This window comes from Trichomycterus rosablanca, chromosome 10 (genome assembly GCF_030014385.1).
Source record: "Trichomycterus rosablanca isolate fTriRos1 chromosome 10, fTriRos1.hap1, whole genome shotgun sequence".
Classification (NCBI taxonomy): Eukaryota; Metazoa; Chordata; class Actinopteri; order Siluriformes; family Trichomycteridae; genus Trichomycterus; species Trichomycterus rosablanca.
The window spans coordinates 40,233,058-40,257,745 of record NC_085997.1 but is presented as its reverse complement, the minus strand read 5'-3'; the positions used below and the strand labels follow the sequence as shown (position 1 = coordinate 40,257,745).

Sequence of the window (24,688 nt, the reverse complement as noted above, 5' to 3'; positions counted from 1 at the left end):
TATAGTGGGCCTGGAGATAAGAGTGGTAAGGGCCTTGCTCATGGGCCCAACAGTGGGAGCATTGCAGAGCCGGGATTCAGTGTTTCAGATATTAAATCAACAGTGATGCTCACATTATTCAGTTGATCTGTGTTTAAATTAAGACTTATATTGTTGTGTTGTTTACATTAAGGCTGGTGCATCAGTAACAGAATCCTTTATGTTTTAGATTTGTGTAATAAATTCCTCTGAATTGTTGGTTTTGTTGATCAGGTGGAGATGATGCGGCTGATACAGGCGGCGCACCGTCGTCTGCTCAACCAAACCAAAGACTTCAGCTCAGGACTAGAACTCAGCACAGACCTTTATCCAACAAACCACAGGACTTCCAGGTACAAGGGCTTCCATACCAAGCATACAGATGGGTTCTATCACTGGGTTCATGCCAATTAATACACAAATCATTCTAGAAAAGTTGGGACACTTCATAAAATGCAGTAAAAGGGAGAAGGTGCTACATACTACAGGTGTGCCAGTGTGTATCAGCTAAAATACCATCTTTTACCATCTAATGTACATAGTATCATAGTATTTATGGAATCCAGAGAAATCTCGGTCTGTGTAGGGCAGGGCTAAAATCCACTGTTAAATGTGAGAGAACTTCCAGCCTGTAGATGGCACTATATGAGATAAATGCTACTGTGATAAATATATCCTTGATTGCTTTGGAGTACTTAACACAGGCCACTGCTCCATAAAGAAATGCATCAAACCATCTCAGAGGGACAGGAAGTCAGTGGAAACGTGCTGCGGTCAGATTTGTTCATTATTTATTTTGTTTAATAAAAAACAGACGTTAAGTTTCCTGTGTCGAGGACAGAAAGGACCATCCAGACTGTTATTACTGAAAGATGCAAAAACCAACGCCAGTGACAAAAACAATGTGCAACACAAGAGGGAACACTCCCCCATCCCAACTTTTTTGGATTGTGTTACAGCATCAGATTCTAAATCTGTTAACATTTGCAAAACTCGATTATTTTTGTCAGTTAAATAAAAAGTTTTTTATGCATTTTAGAAAATATCTCAGCCTTTCTGACCATGGAGTTTGTGAGTGCAAGTCTAAAATAAATATATATGTGATACCTGTTTGTTTTTTAGATCCGGGTTCGAGTGATTGAGGGTCGTCAGTTGCCTGGAAACAACATAAAGCCCGTTGTGAAAGTTCATGTTTGTGGTGAAACTCACAGAACTCGCATCAAGAAAGGAAATAACCCGTACTACGACGAGGTAGACATTTAAAATCACGTTCAAAGAGTTTCTGAACATAGTATTTGGTAGTCTTATTTTTAGTTAACAGCACAGGACTCTCTGTGTGCTATACAGATCTCCGTATGACTCCGCCCGGTGCAGGTGAAAAGAAGCGGTTGATACTGCTTACATATCAGAGGGGGTGTGTGTTAGTCACGACTCTCCTCGGTCAGGAGTAGAGGTCTGCAGCAGTAGAGGGGAATCGGATACGACTAAATTGGGAAGAGAATTGGGGGAAAAAATGCATAAATAGAAAATGTATAATAATAATAATAATAATAATAATAATAATAAACATTAGATTACTTAGATCCCCACAGTCCAGAACTGTTCAGTTACACATTACAGAGTATTAAAATCTTCTGTATTTTAAATAATGTTTTTGAATCATTAATATTTTTTCCCACAATTCTTTGCAGATGTTCTTTTACAACCTCAACATGTTGCCGTCAGACCTCTTCGATCAACACGTCAGCATACGGGTAAATACAAAAATATAAATCTTAAATTTACAGATATATAACAGTGACCTCCGTTTGTGTGTGATAATAATTTTCTTTGCTTCAGCTCACTGGCTTCATTCTTACCACAGAACAGTGTTTACATCACGGTATATCACAACTCACACTTAAGAAATGATAAAACGCAATAAATCTGATGCTGCACTTTTATTGGTTGTGGTTTTGAATACAGCAGTAAATGAATGATTGAGCGTTACTGAAGCGTTTCTGTTACTGTTCATACAAATGAACACTCTAGTGGCCAATAATGACAACAGATTTGCAATAAAGTGCTTGTTTTATTTATTTACAAAGTCTTTATTCACCTTTCTTTATTAATGTACTTTATTTAGAACATTCTGATCACTGACAGGTGAAGTGAATAACACTGATGATCTCTTCATCACAGCACCTGTTATTGGGCAGTAGGTGAACATTTTATCCTCAAAGTTGATGTTAGAAGCAGAAAAATGAGCGAGTGTGAGGATCTGAGTGAGTTTGACGAGGGCAAAATTGTGATGGCTAGACGACTGGGTCAGAGCATCTCCAAAACTGCAGCTCTTGTGGGGTGTGTCCCGGTCTGCAGTGGTCAGTATTTATCAAAAGTGCTCCAAGGAAGGAACAGCGACAGGGTCATGGGCAGCCGAGGCTCATTGATGCACGTGGGGAGTGAAGGGTGGTCCATGTGGTCTAGTCCAACAGACGAGCTACTGTAGCTCAAACTGCTGGAGAGGTTAATGATACCACAGCATATCTTCAGGGGTCTAGTGGAGTCCATGCCTCGATGGGTCAGGGCTGTTTTGGCAGCAAAAGGGGGACCACAATTTTTACATTTACATTTTCAGCATTTAGCAGACGCCTTTATCCAAAGCGACTTGCAGTACAGTTACAGCCCGTTATGCAAGCCGTAGCCTATGCAACAATGTTAGTAAGGTGGTCATAATGTTATGCCTGAATGGTGTGCTATGGTAAGATCGAAGTGAAGTAACATTGTAGGTTTGAGGTGAGTATATGCATTATTATATATTATATATATTTTACAGTATTGTTTATATCTGGTGTTTATCACTTAATCTTCTCACATTTACCTGTAAACTGTGTGGAATTATAATTAACTCAGTTTTTTTACGACATGTTTTTATTATTAATCTATTTCTACATTATAATCGATTATATAAACATGTACATTATAATAACTTATCATTTAACTGGAATATTTGAGGGTTTGTGTATTTGCTGAATGTAATATTTGAGTGTTTTATATATTTATTTGTATTTATTGTGCTGTAGGTGTATAACTCCTCATCACTCAGAGCCGACAGTTTGATGGGAGAATTTAAGGTCAGTAAACGAACCGTCTGTGTTTGTTCGTTACTCTCTCTCACTATTTAATCATCATCTGTTTATTTTCTCTTCAGGTGGATGTTGGTTTTATCTACGATGAACCGGGTACGTCTCAGTCACGATGTTTAATGTGTTTATGATGATCAGTGAAACTGAGGTGTGTTTTTTTATCTGCAGCTCACAGCATCATGAGAAAATGGCTGCTGTTAAACGATCCTGACGACACCAGCTGTGGAGCGAAAGGCTACCTGAAAGTTAGCATGTTCATCATCGGGACAGGAGATCATCCTCCGGTACTCGTCTATCATCAGTACTCACATTAAACACCAATAATTAATCATCTGGTCAATAAAATAACTGATTAATGGAGCTGAACAGTGAGGTTCATTTATTTCTCTACACTGAACTTTTAACAATAATGTTTCAGTCTGAGATCATGAACCAGCAGACACTGTACTAACAAAAGTACACAGATCAGCCATAACATTATGACCACCTCCTTCTTTCTACACTCACTGTCCATTTTATCAGCTCTACTTACCATATAGAAGCACTTTGTAGTTTTACAATTACTGACTGTAGTCCATCTGTTTCTCTACATGCTTTGTTAGCTCCTTTCATGCTGTTCTTCAATGGTCAGGACCCCCACAGAGCAGGTATTATTTAGGTGGTGGATCATTCTCAGCACTGCAGTGACACTGACATGGTGGTGGTGTGTTAGTGTGTGTTGTGCTGGTATGAGTGGATCAGACACAGCAGCGCTGCTGGAGGTATTAAACACCTCACTGTCACTGCTGGACTGAGAATCGTCCACCAACCAAAAATATCCAGCCGACAGCGCCCCGTGGGCAGCGTCCTGTGACCACTGATGAAGGTCTAGAAGATGAGCGACTCAAACAGCAGCAATAGATGAGCGATCGTCTCTGACTTTACATCTACAAGGTGGACCGACTAGGTAGGAGTGTCTAATGGAGTGGACAGTGAGTGGACACGGTGTTTAAAAACTCCAGCAGCGCTGCTGTGTCTGATCCACTCATACCAGCACAACACACACTAACACACCACCACCATGTCAGTGTCACTGCAGTGCTGAGAATCATCCACCACCTAAATAATACCTGCTCTGTGGTGATGAAAGAAGGTAACAAAGCATGTAGAGAAACAGATGGACTACAGTCAGTAATTGTAGAACTACAAAGTGCTTCTATATGGTAAGTGGAGCTGATAAAATGGACAGTAAGAGTAGAAACGAGAAGGTGGTCATAATGTTATGGCTGATTGGTGTATATGACTGTATGTAGAGAGATGAATTAAAGACAGTAATGACGAGGTTCAGTCTGAGATGTTCAGGATGTTTTAATATGATTGTCTGGATTATTTCAGTATTTGTACTTGGTTCTGTAGGTGGAGATGAGGGAACGGAGCGCTGATGATGATGATGTGGAGAATAACCTGCTGCTGCCGGCTGGAGTCGCCCTCCGATGGGTCACACTGCAGCTCAAAGTGTTTCGTGCTGAAGACGTCCCACAAAGTTCGTCTGAAATTCTTCTCTTAATAGAGCAGCGCTCGGTCTGAATTATTCATCCTGATGTAACGGGGATTTCCTCAACATTCCTGCTGCAGGAGCTTCAGAATCGCTGCATTCATGAGAACTGCAGGGCAGAAGTGGCACTGATGCACGGTGTTGCTTTGTTCTCGGCTCGTGTTTCTAATTATTTTCCACATTAGTGCAAAACTGCAGGGGGGGGGGGGCTAAATCGCTAGTGAAAAACCTTTTATTTCTCTAATTTAATACAAATAATGTTTTATTAGAACGGATCATTAAAATCAGCAGAACAGTTTAAATAGAAGCTGAATTACTAAGTTTTTCCTCACTGAGATTATAAAGAATATTTAGCACCTAAATTCACATTTTCAGCATCTAGCGGACACTTTTTATCCAAAGCGACTTACAGTACTGTGACAGTATACAGTCTAAGCAATTGAGGGTTAAGGGCCTTGCTCAAGGGCCCAACAGTGGCAACCTGCAGTGGTGGGGCTTGAACCAGCAACCTTTGTATTACTAGTCCAGCACCTTAACCACTAGGCTACAACTGTCCTAAATTCACATCGTCGTTGGCATTTTTTCATTTGGTCAGTAAATCACCTCCCAATTACACCAAACTACATTATAGTTATAATTTAATCTTATTTTTTTAATTGCTTTATCCTGGTCAGGGTTGCTGCTGGTCCAGTACTACCTGGAAACTCTGGGTGCAAAGCAGGAACACCCTCGACAGGGTGCCAGTCCATCACAGGGCTCAGCCAACCCCCCCTCAGCCACAGCCAATCATGTCAGTGTAGGCGGTCGATAGCACCACTGAAACTAGAACCCGGGTCTCTGCAGTAGTGGCCTATCATACCAACCCGCTGCTCCACCCCAGCAGGAAATGATTGGACTGTAAATAAGAACCATTTATTTGAGGTTCTAACAAATCAGTGTGCAGGAAACCAAGTTTATCACACGGTTCATTTGTTTGTTTGGAATCAGGAGGTTGTGAGTTTCAGACCCCTCAGAGTAAATGCAGATTATAATCTTCACTTAATAAACAGAAATGAAATTCTTCTTACAGTGGACGACTCCATCGCTCAGTCCTTAAAGGAAGCGTTCGGGGGGCAAAGCAATAAGAAGAATCTTGTGGATCCGTTTGTTGAGGCTTGGTTTGCTGGAAAGAAGGTAAACCACCACTGACAGTGATATTTATTGTATGTTTGTGAAACTCCGACACTCATGAGCGTTAAAATAATGTTTGTATCATTTTGTTGCTTTACTGGAAAGATGTTTATTGATGGTGAGCATTAAGATCTGGGTTTAATTGACCGTGATGGTGCGCTGGTGCTGAACCTTGAGAGTACACTGTGCCCAAACTTCTGCCACAAATTTGACAGAATGCGGTTCTCTAAAGTTTTACTGTATTTAAGAGCTTTCAGATTTTCTTTTACTGGAACCAGGACGCTCTGCTCAAACCATCAAAACCAACCAGATTATTTATTCCTCTCAATCTCACTTAAAAACCCACATTTGTACCTCAGATTTACTTACAAACATGTTTGGTACTGCAGTGCTACCCACCGAGCCACCGTGCTGCCCTCGCTCTTACTTTCAAAACAAGGTCATGAACTGATGTTAAACAAGAAAGCCTGGCTAACAATCAGCATTCCAATTCATCCTAAAGATGCTCAGTGAGATTTAAGTCTTCGCTCTTTCCTTTACACCAAAATTGTGCCGAGTCTGTGTTTGATATTAAACTTGAACTGATGAATCATGGGTAACCTGGAACTACCTGTCCTGTCATGAATGGAACCAAAGTGTAAAACATCACGTTACAATCCTAATAAATAAATTACAATAAACAGAAAGAGTACAAATCCCACAGCATAGTCCAAAATCTTACGGAAAGCCTTTTTGGAAGAGAGGAGACTGTTATAGCTACAAAGGGGGGCATCATATTAATGACCATGGTTTAGGACTGTCCACCAGGCTCATGATCAGGTGTCCAAATACTTTTATCATGAGCGTGTGACCGTGTGTTTTAGTTTAATCTGTGTTTGTGTCTCTCTCTTCAGCTCTGCACCAGAATAATAGAGAAGAATTCGAACCCTGAGTGGAACCAGGTTCTGAACCTGCAGGTGAAGGTGAGAATGAGATCTGATCATCACGTCACCATCGTTCACATTCAGAAACAAACAAACTGAAACATTTTCCTCCGTCTGCAGTTTCCATCCATGTGTGAACGGATCAGACTGACGGTGTTCGACTGGTGAGTTACTGCAGCTGTGTGTGTGTGTGTGGGAGTGTGTGTGTGTGGGTTTGTAATGGGAGGTTTTGTTACCGGGCGGTTCCCCTTGGGCGGGGGGAGTGTGTGAGAATGTGTTTAAGTGTGTTAAAGTGTGTGTGAGTGAGTGAGTGAGTGAGTGTGTGTGTGTAAGAGTGTGAGAGTGAGTGTGTTAGTGTGTGTGAGTGAGTGAGTGAGTGTGTGTGTAAGTGTGTGTGAGTGTGTGTGAGTGAGTGAGTGTGTGTGTAAGTGTGAGAGTGAGTGTGTTAGTGTGTGTGTGTGTGTGTGAGTGTGTGTGTGTGTAAGAGTGAGTGTGTGTGTGTGTGTGAGTGAGTGTGTGTGTGTGTGTAAGAGTGTGAGAGTGTGTTAGAGAGTGTGTGTGTGTGTGTGTGACTCAGAGCTGTGTTGTGGTGTTCCTGTCCCTCTGTGCATTTCCACTCAGTGTGGAAAGTCTGAGAGGATCCACCCGGAATGTTCTGGGACTCTCTGACTTGTTGAATGTGTGTGTGTGTGTGTGTGTGTGTGTGTGTGTGTGTGTGTGTGCAGGGACAGACTGACCAGGAATGACGCCATCGGCACCACATACCTAAATCTGACTGCAATAGCGTCATCTGGTGGTGAATCTGAAGGTATTACACCCTGGTTCTGTCTCAGATTCTGAATGATGTTTGATTATTTTTACTATAAATCAACATGAGAAATAAAATGAGAAGACAGCAGTGCAGCAGGTACTGAGGGTGGTGCACGGCAACATGGGTCCTGAAGACTTGGGTTTGATCATTACCTCTGATCTCTACATGTGAGGAGTTTCTCTGTGGGGGTTTTAATCGGGGTTCAGATCACCTACCAACAATTCTGCTAGATATGATTCCTTACAGTGACCACACACAGGGTTTGAACCCAGGACCCCCGGGCTGTTTGACACCCACACTATCAGCTGCTTCACCATGCAAAGGAATTATTGCAGATCTTCATTTTAACATGATGTGGAATATTTCAGATATTTACTGTAACTGACGGCCTCCTAATTATTAAACTCATATCTGTACAGTGACCCCCCCCCCCCCCCACACACACACACACACACAGTTATCGGCGCCCCTGGTTATACGACCTCATTTTGTCAGTTAAACACTTAGTCTTCTCCTATAAGATCTTATAAGGTTTCCTCGGTTCAAAACTCGGTGTTGCCTCCGGTCGGCTGGGCGCCATCTAGTGGTCATAATTGGCAGTGCAGCGCAGATACTAATTGGCCATCGTATCTGCAGGGTGGGGACCGGACTATGTGTGGGTGGGTGAATCTTAATACACTGTGTAAGGACCCTGATTGGTGGAAGAGACGCCTGTGCAGAATGCAGGGGTGAGAAGAGGAGGGCGTGTACACGTGTAGGAAGAGGCGTGTACAGCGACGTGCTCTCCTCAGATGTAATCTGGTATCTCTCAGCAGCGGAAGAGAAAATTGAGTTGCTAAATCTGGAGGAAAATGCATACAAATATATATATATATATACAGTGTATCACAAAAGTGAGTACACCCCTCACATTTCTGCAGATATTTAAGTATATCTTTTCATGGGACAACACTGACAAAATGACACTTTGACACAATGAAAAGTAGTCTGTGTGCAGCTTATATAACAGTGTAAATTTATTCTTCCCTCAAAATAACTCAATGTACAGCCATTAATGTCTAAACCACCGGCAACAAAAGTGAGTACACCCCTAAGAGACTACACCCCTAAATGTCCAAATTGAGCACTGCTTGTCATTTTCCCTCCAAAATGTCATGTGATTTGTAAGTGTTACTAGGTCTCAGGTGTGCATAGGGAGCAGGTGTGTTCAATTTAGTAGTGAGAGCTTCACACTCTCTCATACTGGTCACTGAAAGTTCCAACATGGCACCTCATGGCAAAGAACTCTCTGAGGATCTTAAAAGACGAATTGTTGCGCTACATGAAGATGGCCAAGGCTACAAGAAGATTGCCAACACCCTGAAACTGAGCTGCAGCACAGTGGCCAAGATCATGCAGCGTTTTAAAAGAGCAGGGTCCACTCAGAACAGACCTCGCGTTGGTCGTCCAAAGAAGCTGAGTGCACGTGCTCAGCGTCACATCCAACTGCTGTCTTTGAAAGATAGGCGCAGGAGTGCTGTCAGCATTGCTGCAGAGATTGAAAAGGTGGGGGGTCAGCCTGTCAGTGCTCAGACCATACGCCGCACACTACATCAAATTGGTCTGCATGGCTGTCACCCCAGAAGGAAGCCTCTTCTGAAGTCTCTACACAAGAAAGCCCGCAAACAGTTTGCTGAAGACATGTCAACAAAGGACATGGATTACTGGAACCATGTCCTATGGTCTGATGAGACCAAGATTAATTTGTTTGGTTCAGATGGTCTCAAGCATGTGTGGCAGCAATCAGGTGAGTAGTACAAAGATAAGTGTGTCATGCCTACAGTCAAGCATGGTGGTGGGAATGCCATGGTCTGGGGCTGCATGAGTGCAGCAGGTGTTGGGGAGTTACATTTCATTGAGGGACACATGAACTCCAATATGTACTGTGAAATACTGAAGCAGAGCATGATCCCCTCCCTCCGGAAACTGGGTCACAGGGCAGTGTTCCAGCATGATAATGACCCCAAACACACCTCTAAGACGACCACTGCTTTATTGAAGAGGCTAAGGGTAAAGGTGATGGACTGGCCAAGCATGTCTCCAGACCTAAACCCAATAGAACATCTTTGGGGCATCCTCAAGCGGAAGGTGGAGGAGCGCAAAGTCTCGAATATCCGCCAGCTCCGTGATTTCGTCATGGAGGAGTGGAAAAGCATTCCAGTGGCAACCTGTGAAGCTCTGGTAAACTCCATGCCCAGGAGAGTTAAGGCAGTTCTGGGAAATAATGGTGGCCACACAAAATATTGACACTTCAGGAACTTTCACTAAGGGGTGTACTCACTTTTGTTGCCGGTGGTTTAGACATTAATGGCTGTATATTGAGTTATTTTGAGGGAAGAATAAATTTACACTGTTATATAAGCTGCACACAGACTACTTTTCATTGTGTCAAAGTGTCATTTTGTCAGTGTTGTCCCATGAAAAGATATACTTAAATATCTGCAGAAATGTGAGGGGTGTACTCACTTTTGTGATACACTGTATATATAAGATCTCATAAGGTTGGAAAATACAGATCAGTGAATTTGAAAGCGTTCCTCTTTACTGAACCTCTCTGGATCATCCAGGGTTCCAGTTCCTCTCCTCTTTAGTTCAGCACAGGTTTTATATTGGGACGGGATCAGAGGACTGAGGGGGTGGAGGTTTGGTTTTGTGTTTATTAAAACATTTTGTTTGGATCTGGACGTTTATTTAATCTGTGTCACCTGATATTTATACCCCGGTGAAACAGGACAGCAAGGATTATTGGTTGAAAGTTCCTAGACACTCGGATCAAATATATGAATTATTAAACTCTATTTAGCTGTATATAAATATTTGTTAGCTGTTTAGTTGTAAATGATTTTCCTATTTTTTGTCCCGCTGCACCAGATCAGGATCCAGAGAAAGAGTATCGAGGAAAGGAAGTGTATTTAGGTTTGGCTGTTTTAAGTTATAATTTTTTCATGAGTCTTTGCATGATGTTCATAAAGTTCCATGTTTGGTTTGTTTTCCAATAAACTGTCCAGTCAGGATGGACGCGGTTATTAATTTACTAAACCTGCACTACCAGGTAACTGTATGATCTCTCATATAGTTAAACTGCTTTGTGTTGAGTAATGTTTAACATAATAACGTCCTGCTTTTCATTTTCTCATTTTATAACAGAATTTAACAGATAAACAGTGATTCTATTATTAGAGAAACAGAACAGATAGAAAATAGAATTTATTGAGAGAGACTCCATCACTTACAGTAGTTCATTTGTCTCTCTGCATTCTTTCTTACCCCCTTTCACCCTGTTCTTCAATGTTCAGGACCCCCACAGGACCACCACAGAGCAGCTATTATTTAGGTGGTGGATGATTCTCAGCACTGCAGTGACACTGACATGGTGGTGGTGTGTTAGTGTGTGTTGTGCTGGTATGAGTGGATAAGACACAGCAGCGCTGCTGGAGGTTTTAAATACCGTGTCCACTCACCGTCCACTCTATTAGACACTCCTACCTAGTCGCTCCACCTTGTAGATGTAAAGTCAGAAACGATCGCTCATCTATTGCTGCTGTTTGAGTCGCTCATCTTCTAGACCTTCATCAGTGGTCACAGGACGCTGCCCACGGGGCGCTGTTGGCTGGATATTTTTGGTTGGTGGACGATTCTCAGTCCAGCAGTGACAGTGAGGTGTTTAAAAACTCCAGCAGCGCTGCTGTGTCTGATCCACTCATACCAACACAAACTAACACACCACCACCATGTCAGTGTCACTGCAGTGCTGAGAATCATCCACCACCTAAATAATACCTGCTCTGTGGGGGTCCTGTGGGGGTCCTGACCATTGAAGAACAGCAGGAAAGGAGCTAACAAAGCATGTAGAGAAACAGATGGACTACAGTCAGTAATTGTAGAACTACAAAATGCTTCTATAGGGTAAGTGGAGCTGATAAAATGGACAGTGAGTGTGGAGGTGGTTTTAATGTTATGGCTGATGGGTGTATATAAAGCTGATGTTTGTGTAAAGTATGGAGAATTCGATCTTTACTCTGTGTGTATCTGCTCTAACATCCGAACATTAATATCAGATTTAGTTTGTGCTGGTTTTATTTTGCCTGAACTAAACTATACTGTACCTACACATCCTATAGGTCTCTCTCTTTTCCGCCTCAGCTCAGACGCCGTCATCCTCCGCAGCACCCCGCCATCCCTCACCTGCCATCTTTATTTTTTAAAGCTTGTACATTAATGTTCTGGTTCTTCTTACAGAAAACGCCGGCGAGACTCAGACTGGTTTTCTACCTGCATTTGGTCCAAGTTACATTAATCTATACGGCAGCCCCAGAGAGTTCACGGGTTTTCCTGACCCTTATGAAGACCTGAACTTTGGAAAGGTGCGTCCTCATTATACTGCCAGTGTGGTGATATTTAATCACAGCTAGAGATCATTTTCAAAACATTATATCCAATAAACTAAAGTCTGCTGGACTGTTCCCATGATTCTGTGTGTTTTGTAGGGAGAAGGGGTGGCATACAGGGGTCGAGTTCTCATTGAACTTTCCACCAAACTTGAGGGAAAGGCGGAGAAGGAAGTGGAGGAAATACTGAATGACGACATCCTGGTTACTCAGGTACAAATATAATTTCTGTCTTAATTATCAAGTAGCTTCTGTTATTAATGTTTTGAAGTCTAACAGCTGGGAATTCAAAATAAAGATTGACACAGACAACCGGAGTAATAGTAAAAACAAATAATCAATTTATTACTCAGCTAAGAACCCATCTCATAATGCAAACACTCATACAGCTGTACAGAAGAGAAAGGTGGATACCGTTCGCCCTATCGCAGTATTTATACCCCGCTTTACTGCCCCTTCAGGCTAACTCTGCTCAGCGACTCAGCTCAAGGCCAACTGTCCACACCAAACTTGTTTATCATTTTACAAGAATGGTCAGTTTGTTAGAAACACGGCTGTGTGGGTGTGTGTGTGTGTGTGTGGGTGGGTGTGTGTGTGGGTGTGTGTGTGTGTGTCGAGGTCAGTATCAGTCTCTGGAATTCTGAAACCTTCAAAAGTCTCTTCTGCCTCTGCTAATTAAACTAAGAAAGCAAAATCTTATGAGTTTAATGCAAATAACTAATAAAATATAACATTTCCAGTCACATCAAATATACAAACTCCTGTTACCAGAAAAGTTGGGACATTTTGTATTGGGACATATTTGTTCATTTTCTTTCATCTTTATTTAAGCAAAATTTGAACTGATTGATTCTCTGATGAAGTTTGGAACACAGTGGTGAGCCACGCCCCATCATGGCTTGTACAGACTGATCCTTAGATGGATCCTCTTATACCTGATCATGATTCCCTCACCTGGTACCAACTCACCTGCTCACTGTGGAACCTTTGAAATATCAAACACTGGAACTTAATTTATCACGTTTTTACTCTTATTTTGCCCCGTCCCAACTTTTAATGAAATTCTACATTTTATATTTACAAAATACAATCAAATTTATCAGCCGTAAAAGTCACACGTTTGTACTTTATCAGTTAAATAAAGAATCAAGAGAATTAACACATCACAGATTCAGAATTTCCTTCCCTAAAGTTTTTATATGTACCAAAACATTAGAACCAATAACCTAATGTGCTGTAAAACATCTCTGACCTGCTGAGACATGAACTCCACTAACTCTTTGAGTCCGTTAATATCGGGTACCAGGACTTATCTCGGCAGTTTGTGATTCTCCAACCCAGTTATTCAGTCAAAATGATTTTTAAGTCTCATCAAGTCCCTCAGATCTTTTTGGTGTCTAAATCTGCTGGATTGAACATGTGAACTACCATCCGTACAAGATATCAGTGACAGTGACAACACTTGTAAAACAGACATTACCATGCATGTTGGGGGGGGGTCCTAATGTTTTGGTGCATCACTATATGTTAATTTATATTTCTTTATTTCTGCTCAGAAATACCAGCGAAGGAGGAAGTACTGCCTGAGTGCGGTGTTCCACAGCGCCACCATGATACAGGAGCCGGGAGAACCCATTCAGTTTGAAGTTAGTATCGGAAATTATGGCAATAAACTGGACTCAACATGCGTCCCGTTAGCTTCAACCACCCAGTACAGCTGTGCCGTGTTTGACGGTGAGAACACACATAAAGATTCAGACTGTAGATGTTACTGTAGATGTTACTGTAGATGTTACTGTAGATGTTACTGTACGTATGTAAAAATGTACGCTGTAGATTTCTCAGTATGATTGAAGTACACTGTTCAAAAGCTGCTTAAAAAGTATGTTAATAAAATGAGAGTAAACTGTAATTATTAGCAATAATTTGCCAGCGTATTAAGAATATATTTAGAAAATACTCTGATCAGCCATAACATTAAAACCACTTCCTTGTTTCTACACTCACTGTTATGGCTGATCGGTGTGTAATAACTGCAGAATCGAAGCTCTGGTTTCGCTCAGTGTATCATCTGGGATCAGATTAATATTTTGCAGGATTCTACACCATTAAAACTGACGGTATTCTGTGGTTATTTAATAATGTGAAATTAAAATAACTTTGGATTATACAATCAGGGTGGTGAAGTTTTGATGTGTAATAAGAGTTTACCGTGGACCCAGCCACAGTGGGCTGGCGTATATTCAGATTATAATATGGAATCATTAGTTTGAGTTACTAATCATGTGATTATTCTGGTTTTAAAGGGAATTGTTATTACTACCTGCCCTGGGCGAACACCAAACCTGTCGTGGCCATCATGTCGTACTGGGAGGACATCAGTCATCGCCTAGATGCTGTGAACATCATTCTGTACATCGCACACCGTCTGGTAAATGCTGTAACTTCAGGTTTAAGTAATATAAAGTTTATTTCCCTCTATAATGAGCTGGATTTGAAACTGTGTTGGTTTTTCTGGTCTCTAATTCCAGAAAGAAAACATCAGCGAGCTGAAGAACGCGGTGCAGGCCAAACTGTCAGATACAAAACTCTACGAGATCTGGAACAAGCTTATCACCCAGCTGATGGACGATCTCAACAGGTCAGATCATTAATATCTTCTAAACACTGGCCCTTCTATAACAGAAATGTAAGATTTATGTTGTGTATAGACTGTGGTATAAAGAACTGCACATGTCGTCACTTTCCTGTGTGGTAAATAAGAGTCTGGTTCTGAAATCTTAATCGTTTCTCTGTAGTTTTAAACTCCCGGACCTGGTGGGAACGTCTAATCTTACAGCTCTGGACATCCAGATTAAGAAGCTGCGTGATAATGTGCTGAAGAACATCCTGAGTTCAGCCGACTGCGTGTTACATGAGAGTCGTGACGTTAGAGAGAGTCTGAGCACCATCGACAGCTGGCTGGACAAACTCCTACAACTGGCTGAAGAGGTTCGCATCCCTTCAACAGCCTGTTTATTATTTTATATGTGTAACTTTAGCATTATAACATGTTTATATGTTTTTTACATTTTAAACACCTAATATTTTTGTCAAGCAGTTAATAAATTGATTGATTTGCAGTAAAGTTACAAATAAACCCAAATCGTACATTTACAGTAATGTATACCCTAGTAAACTGCAGCATCAAGCTGTTTGTGCTGCTTGCAGTAAGTCAGTTCTTCTGTCTAGTGTGTGTGTGGTGTTGGTTTAAGCTCCACTACTGCAAAGTTGCCACTGTTGGGCCCCTGAGCAAGGCCCTTAACCCTCAATTGTTTGAAATGTATTCAGTCAAAGTTGTGAGTCGTTTTGCATAAAAGTGTTTGCTGAATGCTGTGAATGTAAATGTAGGTGTTATTGGTTAAGGTACTGGAGGGTAATTGGAAAGCTGCTGGTTCCAGTTGGACTCTTGAGCAAATCCATTAACCCTCACTTGCTTGAACTGTTTTCAGTCACAGTTTTTTAAGTTATTATGTGTTGTTTTTATAAATTCTGATTTCTGGTGTGCACTGTGACCCCCCCCCCCCTCCCCCAGCCCCAGAACAGCATGCCAGATGTGATCATCTGGATGTTGAGAGGAGAAAAGAGGGTGGCGTACTGTCGCGTCCCAGCTCTTCATGTGCTGTACTCAGCGTACAGTGAGCAGGCGTGTGGTCAGTTCTGTGGAAAAACACAGACCGTCTTCCTGAAGGTAAAAATACCGTGGTGTCGGGCACAATTACCTCAGTAATGATGATTAAACTCATTAAACTTTGGTTAGAGTCGGTCTCTGTTTATTATTCTGACCTGTTGGTAACCGGTACATTTACCTATCTTCCCCTGCAGTACCCCATGGATAAAAACAAGGGTTCCAAGGTTCCTGCCCAAATACAGATAAATATGTGGCTCGGATTAGCGGCGCATGAGAAGAAGTTTAACGCTTTTGCTGAAGGAACGTTCAACGTTTTTGCTGAGCTGGTAAAGAATTTATTATTTTAATTTATGATCAAAAGTTTCCACTCGGTACGATCATGCATGTCGTCGTAGTTTTGGGAGTTTTGTAATATTTCTGCAGATCTTCATTCTTTTATTGTTGTTTAAAAAGAAAACTTTTAGGCGCCCGGGTGGCACAGCGGGATATTCCTCTAGCACACCAGCACTGAGATTCTGAACTCCTCTGTTCGAAACTCAGCATTGCCACCTGTCGATTAGGTGCCATCTAGCGGGCATAATTGGCAGTGCCTACAGCAGACTCTAATTGGCTACCGTGTCTGCTAGGGCGGGATGACCGGACTATGTGGGTGGGGTCTTCAAACGCTGTGTAAGGACCCTGATTAGCAGATAGAGGCGCCTGTGCAGAGTGCATGGGTGGGAAAGGGTTCCGCTAAGGGCTGCACGCGGGTCGGAGGAGGCGTGAACAGCAGTATACCCTCCTCACCTACAGTCAGGGATCAGCAGGGGGAGACAAACTGACTACTATAAATCAGGGAGAAAATGCAGAAATAAAATATAAATAAAAGAAGAAAACGTAACATTATTTTGTAATTAATTGTGGGTTTAATTAAAATATTAAACTCTGATCTGTTGGATCAGAAATATTTATGCAGTTACTGAGTAAAGTTCTAGAATGTAATCTCACTCTCTGTCCTGATTGTTTGTTATTGATTAAAACTTTAAATCACTAACAAAGATTTTACATTAATGACTTTTTTATCTCTATATAAATAGGGTTAGTGTGACTGCAGACATTAAACTGAATCACAGCATTAAAATATTCATCCTGGCCGCTCAGGTGGTGCAGCGATCAAACACGCTAGCACACCAGAGCTGGGATCTCGAATACATCATATCGAATCTCAGCTCTGCCTTCTGGCTGGGATGGGCGGCTGCATGAACAACGTTTGGCTGTTGTTCATACAGGGTGGGAGCCGGAGAGGGAGCTCATAACTGAGCAAATTACAACCTCTGCTGGCTGATTGATGGTGCTGCACAGAGTAGAAGAATAATGCTGATCAGGGTGTGGCTCTCTGTACACAAAAGTGATCTGCATGTGAACTCGCCTGGTGCAGGTGAAAAGATGCAGTCGGGTACTGCACACGTGTCAGAGGGGGCATGTGTCAGTCTCGCTCTCCTCAATCAGAATGGGAGTCAGCACCAGAAGAGAGGAAGCGTAACGCAATCGGGTAAACATTGGACGTGCAAAAAATCTGGAGAAAAAGCACAAAACAACAAACAAACAAACAAAAATATATGTATGAGTGATCAGAAGGTTGCTGGTTAAAGCCCCACCTCTGCCAGGCTGCCACTGTTGGGCCCCTGAGTAAGGCCCTTAACTCTCAATAGCTTGCTTGTGTTCTGTCACAGTTGTACGTCGCTTTGAATAAAAACGTCTGCTAAGAGACATAAATAGTCTTTAAAATCACGAGACTCCAGTGACATCTGCATCCCTGACCAGTGGATTTAAACTTCTGATCTTAACTGGATGTTCTGATGAGGAATCGTGTGTTAAAACGCTTTTCTGCTGCTGTCAGTATGAAAACCAGGCGAAGATGTTGGGGAAGTGGGGCACGGCGGGTCTGCTGAACCGCAGTAAGTTCTCTGACGTGACGGGTAAAGTGAAGCTGAAGCAGGAGTATTTCATGCCCTCTACAGGCTGGCAGTGGGAGGGCGAGTGGTTCGTCGATCCAGAGCAGAGGTGAGTGGAGTCACTGGATTTACGCTCACGTGGACTTTAATGGGTTAATGATGGTTGTTATAAACTGTGTGTTAGTTTGCTGACAGAGGCGGATGCTGGACACACCGAGTTCCTGGAGGAGGTTTATGAAAATCAGACTCGCTACCCTGGAGGAGAGTGGGCGCCGGCCGCAGAACCTTATACAGATGTGGTCAGAATCTGTCTTGCTTTACTACCTAACAGAGGGCGTGTCTGTCTCCTGCTGTTCTGTAGTGATGTTTTAATGTGAACGTTATATAAACATTGTGCTGAGAACTTTAACTCAGGTACTTTGTTACAGAATGGAGAGAAAGCTCTTCGTCCCGATGATATAGAATGCCCTCCTGGATGGAAATGGATGGACGAGTGGATGTTTGATGATAAACGGGCGGTGGATGAGAGGGGTTAGTCTTTTATTTCTCACAGTTACAAAATCATATAAAACCAAGTGTTTCTTTAACATAGTGGCAGGGTTATAGGGTTAGGATCTTGTTACCACCTGCTGCAGAGATGGGTGGAGGGCTCGAGTTGCAAAATTATGCCAGTTTGCTGTGCCATTATGGAGGTGCAGATGATTCAGTGTATCAGGTCTTTTAGCCTAAATAATCTGCACCTCATTAAGCGTTAATTCTAGGAGGATGTACCTCTATTTAATCACAGTTTTCTCCCCACTGGGGTTTTTTCTTTGGACTTGATTGTCAGGCATGTCTCTTCTGTAATGCCACAGAGGCGTTGGGTGTAGCCCCGTATCTGCAAAATAAAAAATAAACCCAATTTACAAGCTACAACCAAGTTGCTTAACTGAGGTAGAAGAGTTCTGTGACTAAAAACCCACAGACAAAAAGGGAAATGGCAAAAAAATTAAGTACCAAAAGAAAAGCAAAAAATATCTGTGGCCCACAGTGGGGGTAAGTGGTCAAAAGTGCCAGTCACAACAAGTCCAGCTACTTAGTCCACTGACATGCGACAGAAAAGAGTAAAAAAAATCAGAAATTCATTTGAATTGACCTGCTTCTCCGGGCCTTCGGCCTCTTTTTATGCTTTTTATAACTTAACTCTTGGAGAAGTTGTTATTCCAGATGAAAACAACATTAATGTTGACTGTTAGGATTAAAATGAACTTGATCTTTTTTCTAAATGAGCAATTAGAGAACTTAGTTTATTATTCATGTTTGGTCAGAATTTCTGTCTTGTTTATAATCCGTGTTTTAATAAAGTGTTTGAAGTCTAATAAATAAAAGTGTATTTAATGCAGGGTGGGAGTACGGAGTTACGATTCCTCCTGATGATAAACCGAAGTCCTGGGTGGCGGCTGAAAAGATGTACCACGTCCATCGTCGTAGAAGGAAGATTCGATGGCGTAAAAAGGTGGCGGGTGCAGGCGCTGCCGCTAAGGTACAAATCCCTCATCCTCCGTATAGTCAAGTCGATTTTATTAGTATAGCGCTTTTTACAGTGGACATCATCTTAAAGCAACTTTACAGAAACCAGGACCAACAGACCAAAACCCCTGTTGAGCAGCTGAGGGCGACAGTGGCAGGAAAAAACCCCTTAAAACTACAGGAAGAAACCTTGAGAGGAACCAGACTCAGCAGGAACCTCCATCCTCTTTGGGTGGCCTGGAGGAAACTTTAAATAAATAGAATTTACACAAATCATACAAACACAAAATAAAATTGAACTAAAAGTTATAAATAGCAAAAAATAATGTGAGTTCTTTATTATTTGTCTGTAATAAAGTCCATAGTGAGTTCTTGACATTTTTGGTGCAAAAAAGCCAGGTTTCGGTCACATCTAGCAGGAGCAGCATTGTTGGCACAGCAGTCTTGACTTGCAGTCTTTAACCTCGGGTGGATAAACAGGATTCCAACAAAAGATGGAGTTACGATGTGAAATCATTAAGAGTAAAATATCAGTTTTACAGAGAGTAAATATAAATAAATATTAGTTCTGATTAAATCTGGATCTATAGTACAGATTTCTGTGTTTCACTCCTCCGTTGTTTCCTTTGATACCAGCTGAAAGATGTCGTGGACCTGGAGGGATGGGAGTTCTCTTCTCTCGTTGGCTGGAAGTTCCATAAAAACGAGCGCTCCTCTGATTCGTTCCGCCGACGCCGCTGGCGAAAGAAAATGGCTCCGTCTGATCGCATCGGTGCTTCAGCTATCTTCAAACTGGAGGGGGGACTGGTGGGTACTGGTGTGAAGCTTAAAACAGAAAACCATTTTAAGTGATGTTTTAAAATCATTTGTTTGAAGGACTTTATAGATTTTAGAGGTTTTGTGTTTGATTTTCAGGGGATTGATGTGGAACAAAAGGGAGAAAAAGAATCAAAATCAGAGGCCACAAACTTACTGGGAGCCAATACTCCCAACGTGTCGTGTTCATTCGACCGTAAGTAAAAACATACATGTATACTATAGAGCTGCAGTACGAACAGCATTTATGTCATAATGAATCAAACAAGAAAAAAACAACAGTGGCAGCTTCAGTGTGGTGGGGTTCGAACCCTTAACATTGTGATAATAGAGCAGCACCCTTACTGGTGACTGGAGACTCAATTCTACAGTCAGGAAAACTCGAACCCAGGCAGTGATGCAGTGTTTAGTGAATTGTTCAGTGATTTAATAAAAGTATGTATTTATATTAAAGCTTGGGGTTTTTTTTCTATTAGAGAGTAAAATTCTCATTTATACTGATTTAGGGGTTCTGGTGGAGCATACACTAGCACTATACACTAGCCCACCATTACAGTTCTAGTCTTAGCGGTTCCACTGGCCTTTAGGGGGCGCTTTAGGGACAGGTTTGCAAATTTTTTTAGAAATGGGACCTAAAAGCACCTCAAATAGCGCTTTTCCACAAAAAGAACTCTGGTTCTGGTTCTTGAACCGGTTTTTAGAGAACCGACCCGCGTTTCCACCAGTTTTTGGGAACCAAGCCTGCGTCATCAACGGTGGGCGTTACATAAAGAAAGTAAAGAGTAACATGATGGTGGAGCGTGTACATTATCTGTGGGGATTTGTGCTGCTGTTACAGATGTTGGTTTTTATGTAAAAAGCATGGATCAGCTGTTAGTTCATCACATGAGAAGCGTTTTGTGCTTCACTCTCACCGCGACTCTCGGCACAAATAACCGATTTGCTCAGCTCTCGACTCGATCAGGTTAATCAGGTGAACTTTAAAAGATGAAAGTTTAGTGCCAAAGCGGTTTAGCAGCTTCTCAAAGCACCCGGTAAAGGGACTTGCTCAAGGGCTCAACAGTGGCTGCATGGTAGAGCCGGGATTTAAACCAACAACCTTTCAATTGATAGCACAATGCTCTACCACCTAGGCTTCCACTGTCATTCCAAGCCCAGTCCTGTAGAACATGTTAAATTCTGTCTCATTAATCAGTTTATATAAATATTAATCATGATTTATTAATCTTGTGTACAGGATCGTGTGAGTACCACCTCCGGGTTTACGTTTATCAGGCCAGAAACCTGCTCGCCCTGGACAAAGATAGTTTCTCAGGTTAGTGAGAACATGCTAAACTTTCCTCTCTCAGACCAACATTACACTCACATTCATTCTGCTGTAACATCTTCATCCTGATCAGGGTCGTGGTGGCTCTGTAGTGAAAATACTGGACACACGGTCAGAAAACTTGAACTTTATCAGAATTGTGAGCAAATGTTTTAGCTTTTATAAAGAAGTTCATAGTTCGATATATTCCGCCGGATATTCAGAGGATACTATTGAGTTGCCACCGGTCGGCTGGGCGGCATCTAGCGGGCATAATTGGCAGTGCCTGCAGCAGACTCTAATTGGCTACCATGTCTGCTAGGGCGGGATGACCGGACTATGTGGGTGGGGTCTTCAAACGCTGTGTAAGGACCCTGATTGGCAGATAGAGGCGCCTGTGCAGAGTGCATGGGTGGAAAAGGGTTCCGCTAAGGGCTGCATGCGGGTCGGAGGAGGCGTGAGCAGCAATACACCCTCCTCACCTACAATCAGGGATCCACCAGCAGCAGAAGAGAGATTGACTACAATAAACTGGGGAGAAAATGCAGAAATAAGTTTGTAGTTAGTCAAGCAAATCGTAATAACACTCAAATCAGTTTAAAAATGTTAAACCCTGAGCTCAGAAAATGGGTAAAAAGGTGATTTCTATTTTTTATGCTAATTTTTACTCTGCACAACCTTTTAAAGCTGAAACATTTAACGACCTGTGATTGAACCTTTCAGCACTTTATTAACGTTTAAGTCACTCCAAATTAGCATAAAAGCAGCACGTACAAATTATAGTCCACATTAATAATGGAAAATAGCTGAAATGATTCATCCTGGTCTGATTTATTCACATCACACAAACCTGCCAGTCTAACAGAGGGGGTGTAAACTTTTTATACCCACTGGTGCTTAAACTGGGTCCTGTTTTGTCCTGTAGCTCCTCATTTCTTGTACTGGTTTGATTACAGATCCATACGTGCACGTTTCATTTCTACACATGAGCCAGACCACAGAAACCATCAAGTCCACACTGAACCCCACCTGGGATCAAACCCTCATCTTCAACAGTGTGGAAATCGTCGGTGACCCCCAGTCTCTCGCCCTCAACCCACCTCAAGTCATGCTGGAGATCTTTGACAGTGACCAAGTGGTTGGTTTTTACTCTTCTAAAATAAACTGAAGTATTTTAGGGGTGTTAGTGCTCAGTTAAGGTGTTTGTTTAGGTTTATGGTTTAATTTAGCACTGTAAATATCTGTTTGAAAATGTTTGAGTTTTAAATGTTTTGTTTATTTGTGTTGACGTGTTTAATGTAACTGACGTTTTGATTACACTTTTGTGATCATGGGTTCCAGGGTAAAGACGAGCCCCTCGGCAGGAGTATCTGTGTGCCGCTAGTAAAACTGATACCAGACGTAGACGCGTCACCTAAACTGATCTGGTGTCCAGTGGTGCACAAGGAAACGCCCGCCGGACAGATCCTGGTCTCTGCAGAGCTCATTCTGAAGAACAAGGTGCGGTTCATGCTGCTGCTGCTGTGAAAGGTTTATGATGATGTTAAAATTGAACGTAATAATAATAATGTGAAATGATTTGGACTTGTTTAGGGAGGTGAGACGGATCTTCCTCTGGTCCCCCCCAAAAAAAGAGACGTGCTGTACATGGTGCCTCAGGGTATTCGGCCGGTGGTGCAGCTGACTGCTATCGAGGTAAATAAAATATAGTTTTACACTGAACTGTGGAGCAGTATTTACTGGAACAGTTCTGTAACGTCTTTTGTTTATCAGCTCTTATACTGTATGTTTAATTGTATGTGGGTGAAGAGAAGTGACCTGCAGTACTGAGGGTTCTAAAGCTCAGGGCTTGTCTGAAGGGCTGCAGTCGAATCCTAAAGTCCTTCAATAGCTTACGATACTCCCTGAGCAAATAAAAACAGTGTTTACAACATGAGAGTCAGTACTGAACTAGATATTAGTCCAAACGTGAGTATTCGAATGTCTGGGTTCATCTGAGGAAAGGAACACTGATTAAACAACCATCTCTGTAGAACTAACAAGGTCAGGCATCAACTAGTTCTCTCAGTGCAACAGTACTGAAGTCATCACACCAAAATGGCATCAACCTGTAATCACTTTTTCAGAAGAGAAGAAGAAGAACACCTCTGTCATATAAATATACACATGATCAGTCACATCATATCACATCAACACACACCATTACCAAAACATTAGTGAGATCCCTCATACAGGATCAGGAAGGGTCCTATCAGGATCTATTTCCTTTGATATCTAATGTAAACAAACTGTAAGTAGGTAAAACTAAAGATTTGCTCTGAATTCTATAGATCAATAGTGTACAGCATAATATTTGAAATATTATATTAATATAAGAAATATTTGGGTTTATAAACATGATCACTTGTTTTGGTTCTGTATGGTTGGTGTAGGTACTGGCGTGGGGTTTGCGTAACATGAAGACGTACCAGTTGGCACCGGTGTCCTCGCCCAGCCTGGTGGTGGAGTGTGGAGGTGAGAGGATTCAGTCAGCCGTCATCAAGAACATGAAGAGGAGCCCAAACTTCCCTGGAAATGTTCTAGTAATGAAAGTGGTAAGACTAATGATATAAATATATAAATATAAATATAAATCATTTTCTCTGGACACGAACCACAAAGTCAAAAAGTTGTAACGTATCTTCTGTTTGATTGTGAAGCTCCTGCCTAAAGACGAGATGTACACGCCTCCGATAGTGCTGAAGGTGATTGATCACAGACCGTTTGGCAGGAAGCCTGTAGTTGGCCAGTGCACCATTGACACACTGGAGGAGTTCCGATGCAACCCGTACGACACCGTCGCTGAAGTGGCCATGTCATCTAAAGGTAAAGTTTAGAAATGTGTCCTGATTTTATTACCGTTTTAAAACACTCACTGCTTTTTCATATCACTAATAAGTGGACGTGAAGTTGAGAATGGTGAGGTGGTAATGCTCAAACTGACAAGGATACGGTAAAACACGTCTATTAGCACCATTACCAAGCTATGACTGATTGATGAAACCCTTGGTCTGGCCAATAGCCACATATTATGTGAAGCATGGACGATGAAGAAAGAGAAAGACACGTTTAGGCTTTTGAGAACAGGAGCATCAGAAAACTGCTGAAAATCTGATGGAGGAAGATGATCACCACTGAGCGAGTGTACGAGACGGCCAGAATGGAAAACCATGTTTAGTCCCATAAGTTCTGTTACTCTGGGTGTGATGAGGCCCCACATGAGAACACTGAAGGAGATGTTACTGTATGACAGGACTTGTGGAAGGAAGATGAAGAGGACCGAGAACAAACTGGACGTGGATTGTATAATCAGGGGCGACATGAGACAGAGGGTGCTGGAGAACACTGACACATCTGTGCAGCCAACCATCACAAAGCCACGACGGCCTAGTAAAGTGACGTGAAT

At 42.0% G+C, this 24,688-nt stretch overlaps 1 protein-coding gene across 1 annotated transcript in view; it reads left to right on the top strand.

The window, feature by feature from the left end:
- The window catches only part of myof (myoferlin), a 56,972-nt gene that overhangs the window by 13,479 nt on the left and 18,805 nt on the right, over positions 1-24,688 (top strand). Inside the window, exons 6-37 of the mRNA XM_063003359.1 lie at positions 253-371; positions 1,141-1,269; positions 1,710-1,772; positions 3,081-3,131; positions 3,209-3,239; positions 3,312-3,427; positions 4,539-4,665; positions 5,747-5,850; positions 6,741-6,809; positions 6,891-6,934; positions 7,496-7,578; positions 10,492-10,536; positions 11,860-11,984; positions 12,108-12,221; positions 13,565-13,742; positions 14,315-14,439; positions 14,540-14,649; positions 14,807-14,999; positions 15,583-15,738; positions 15,873-16,004; positions 17,558-17,721; positions 17,797-17,911; positions 18,041-18,143; positions 18,995-19,134; positions 19,758-19,928; positions 20,037-20,133; positions 21,175-21,252; positions 22,200-22,381; positions 22,585-22,743; positions 22,837-22,938; positions 23,676-23,837; positions 23,943-24,108. Coding sequence (XP_062859429.1) covers positions 253-371; positions 1,141-1,269; positions 1,710-1,772; positions 3,081-3,131; positions 3,209-3,239; positions 3,312-3,427; positions 4,539-4,665; positions 5,747-5,850; positions 6,741-6,809; positions 6,891-6,934; positions 7,496-7,578; positions 10,492-10,536; positions 11,860-11,984; positions 12,108-12,221; positions 13,565-13,742; positions 14,315-14,439; positions 14,540-14,649; positions 14,807-14,999; positions 15,583-15,738; positions 15,873-16,004; positions 17,558-17,721; positions 17,797-17,911; positions 18,041-18,143; positions 18,995-19,134; positions 19,758-19,928; positions 20,037-20,133; positions 21,175-21,252; positions 22,200-22,381; positions 22,585-22,743; positions 22,837-22,938; positions 23,676-23,837; positions 23,943-24,108 — 3,753 coding nt within the window. The remainder of the gene's footprint in view (positions 1-252; positions 372-1,140; positions 1,270-1,709; positions 1,773-3,080; positions 3,132-3,208; positions 3,240-3,311; positions 3,428-4,538; positions 4,666-5,746; positions 5,851-6,740; positions 6,810-6,890; positions 6,935-7,495; positions 7,579-10,491; positions 10,537-11,859; positions 11,985-12,107; positions 12,222-13,564; positions 13,743-14,314; positions 14,440-14,539; positions 14,650-14,806; positions 15,000-15,582; positions 15,739-15,872; positions 16,005-17,557; positions 17,722-17,796; positions 17,912-18,040; positions 18,144-18,994; positions 19,135-19,757; positions 19,929-20,036; positions 20,134-21,174; positions 21,253-22,199; positions 22,382-22,584; positions 22,744-22,836; positions 22,939-23,675; positions 23,838-23,942; positions 24,109-24,688) is intronic.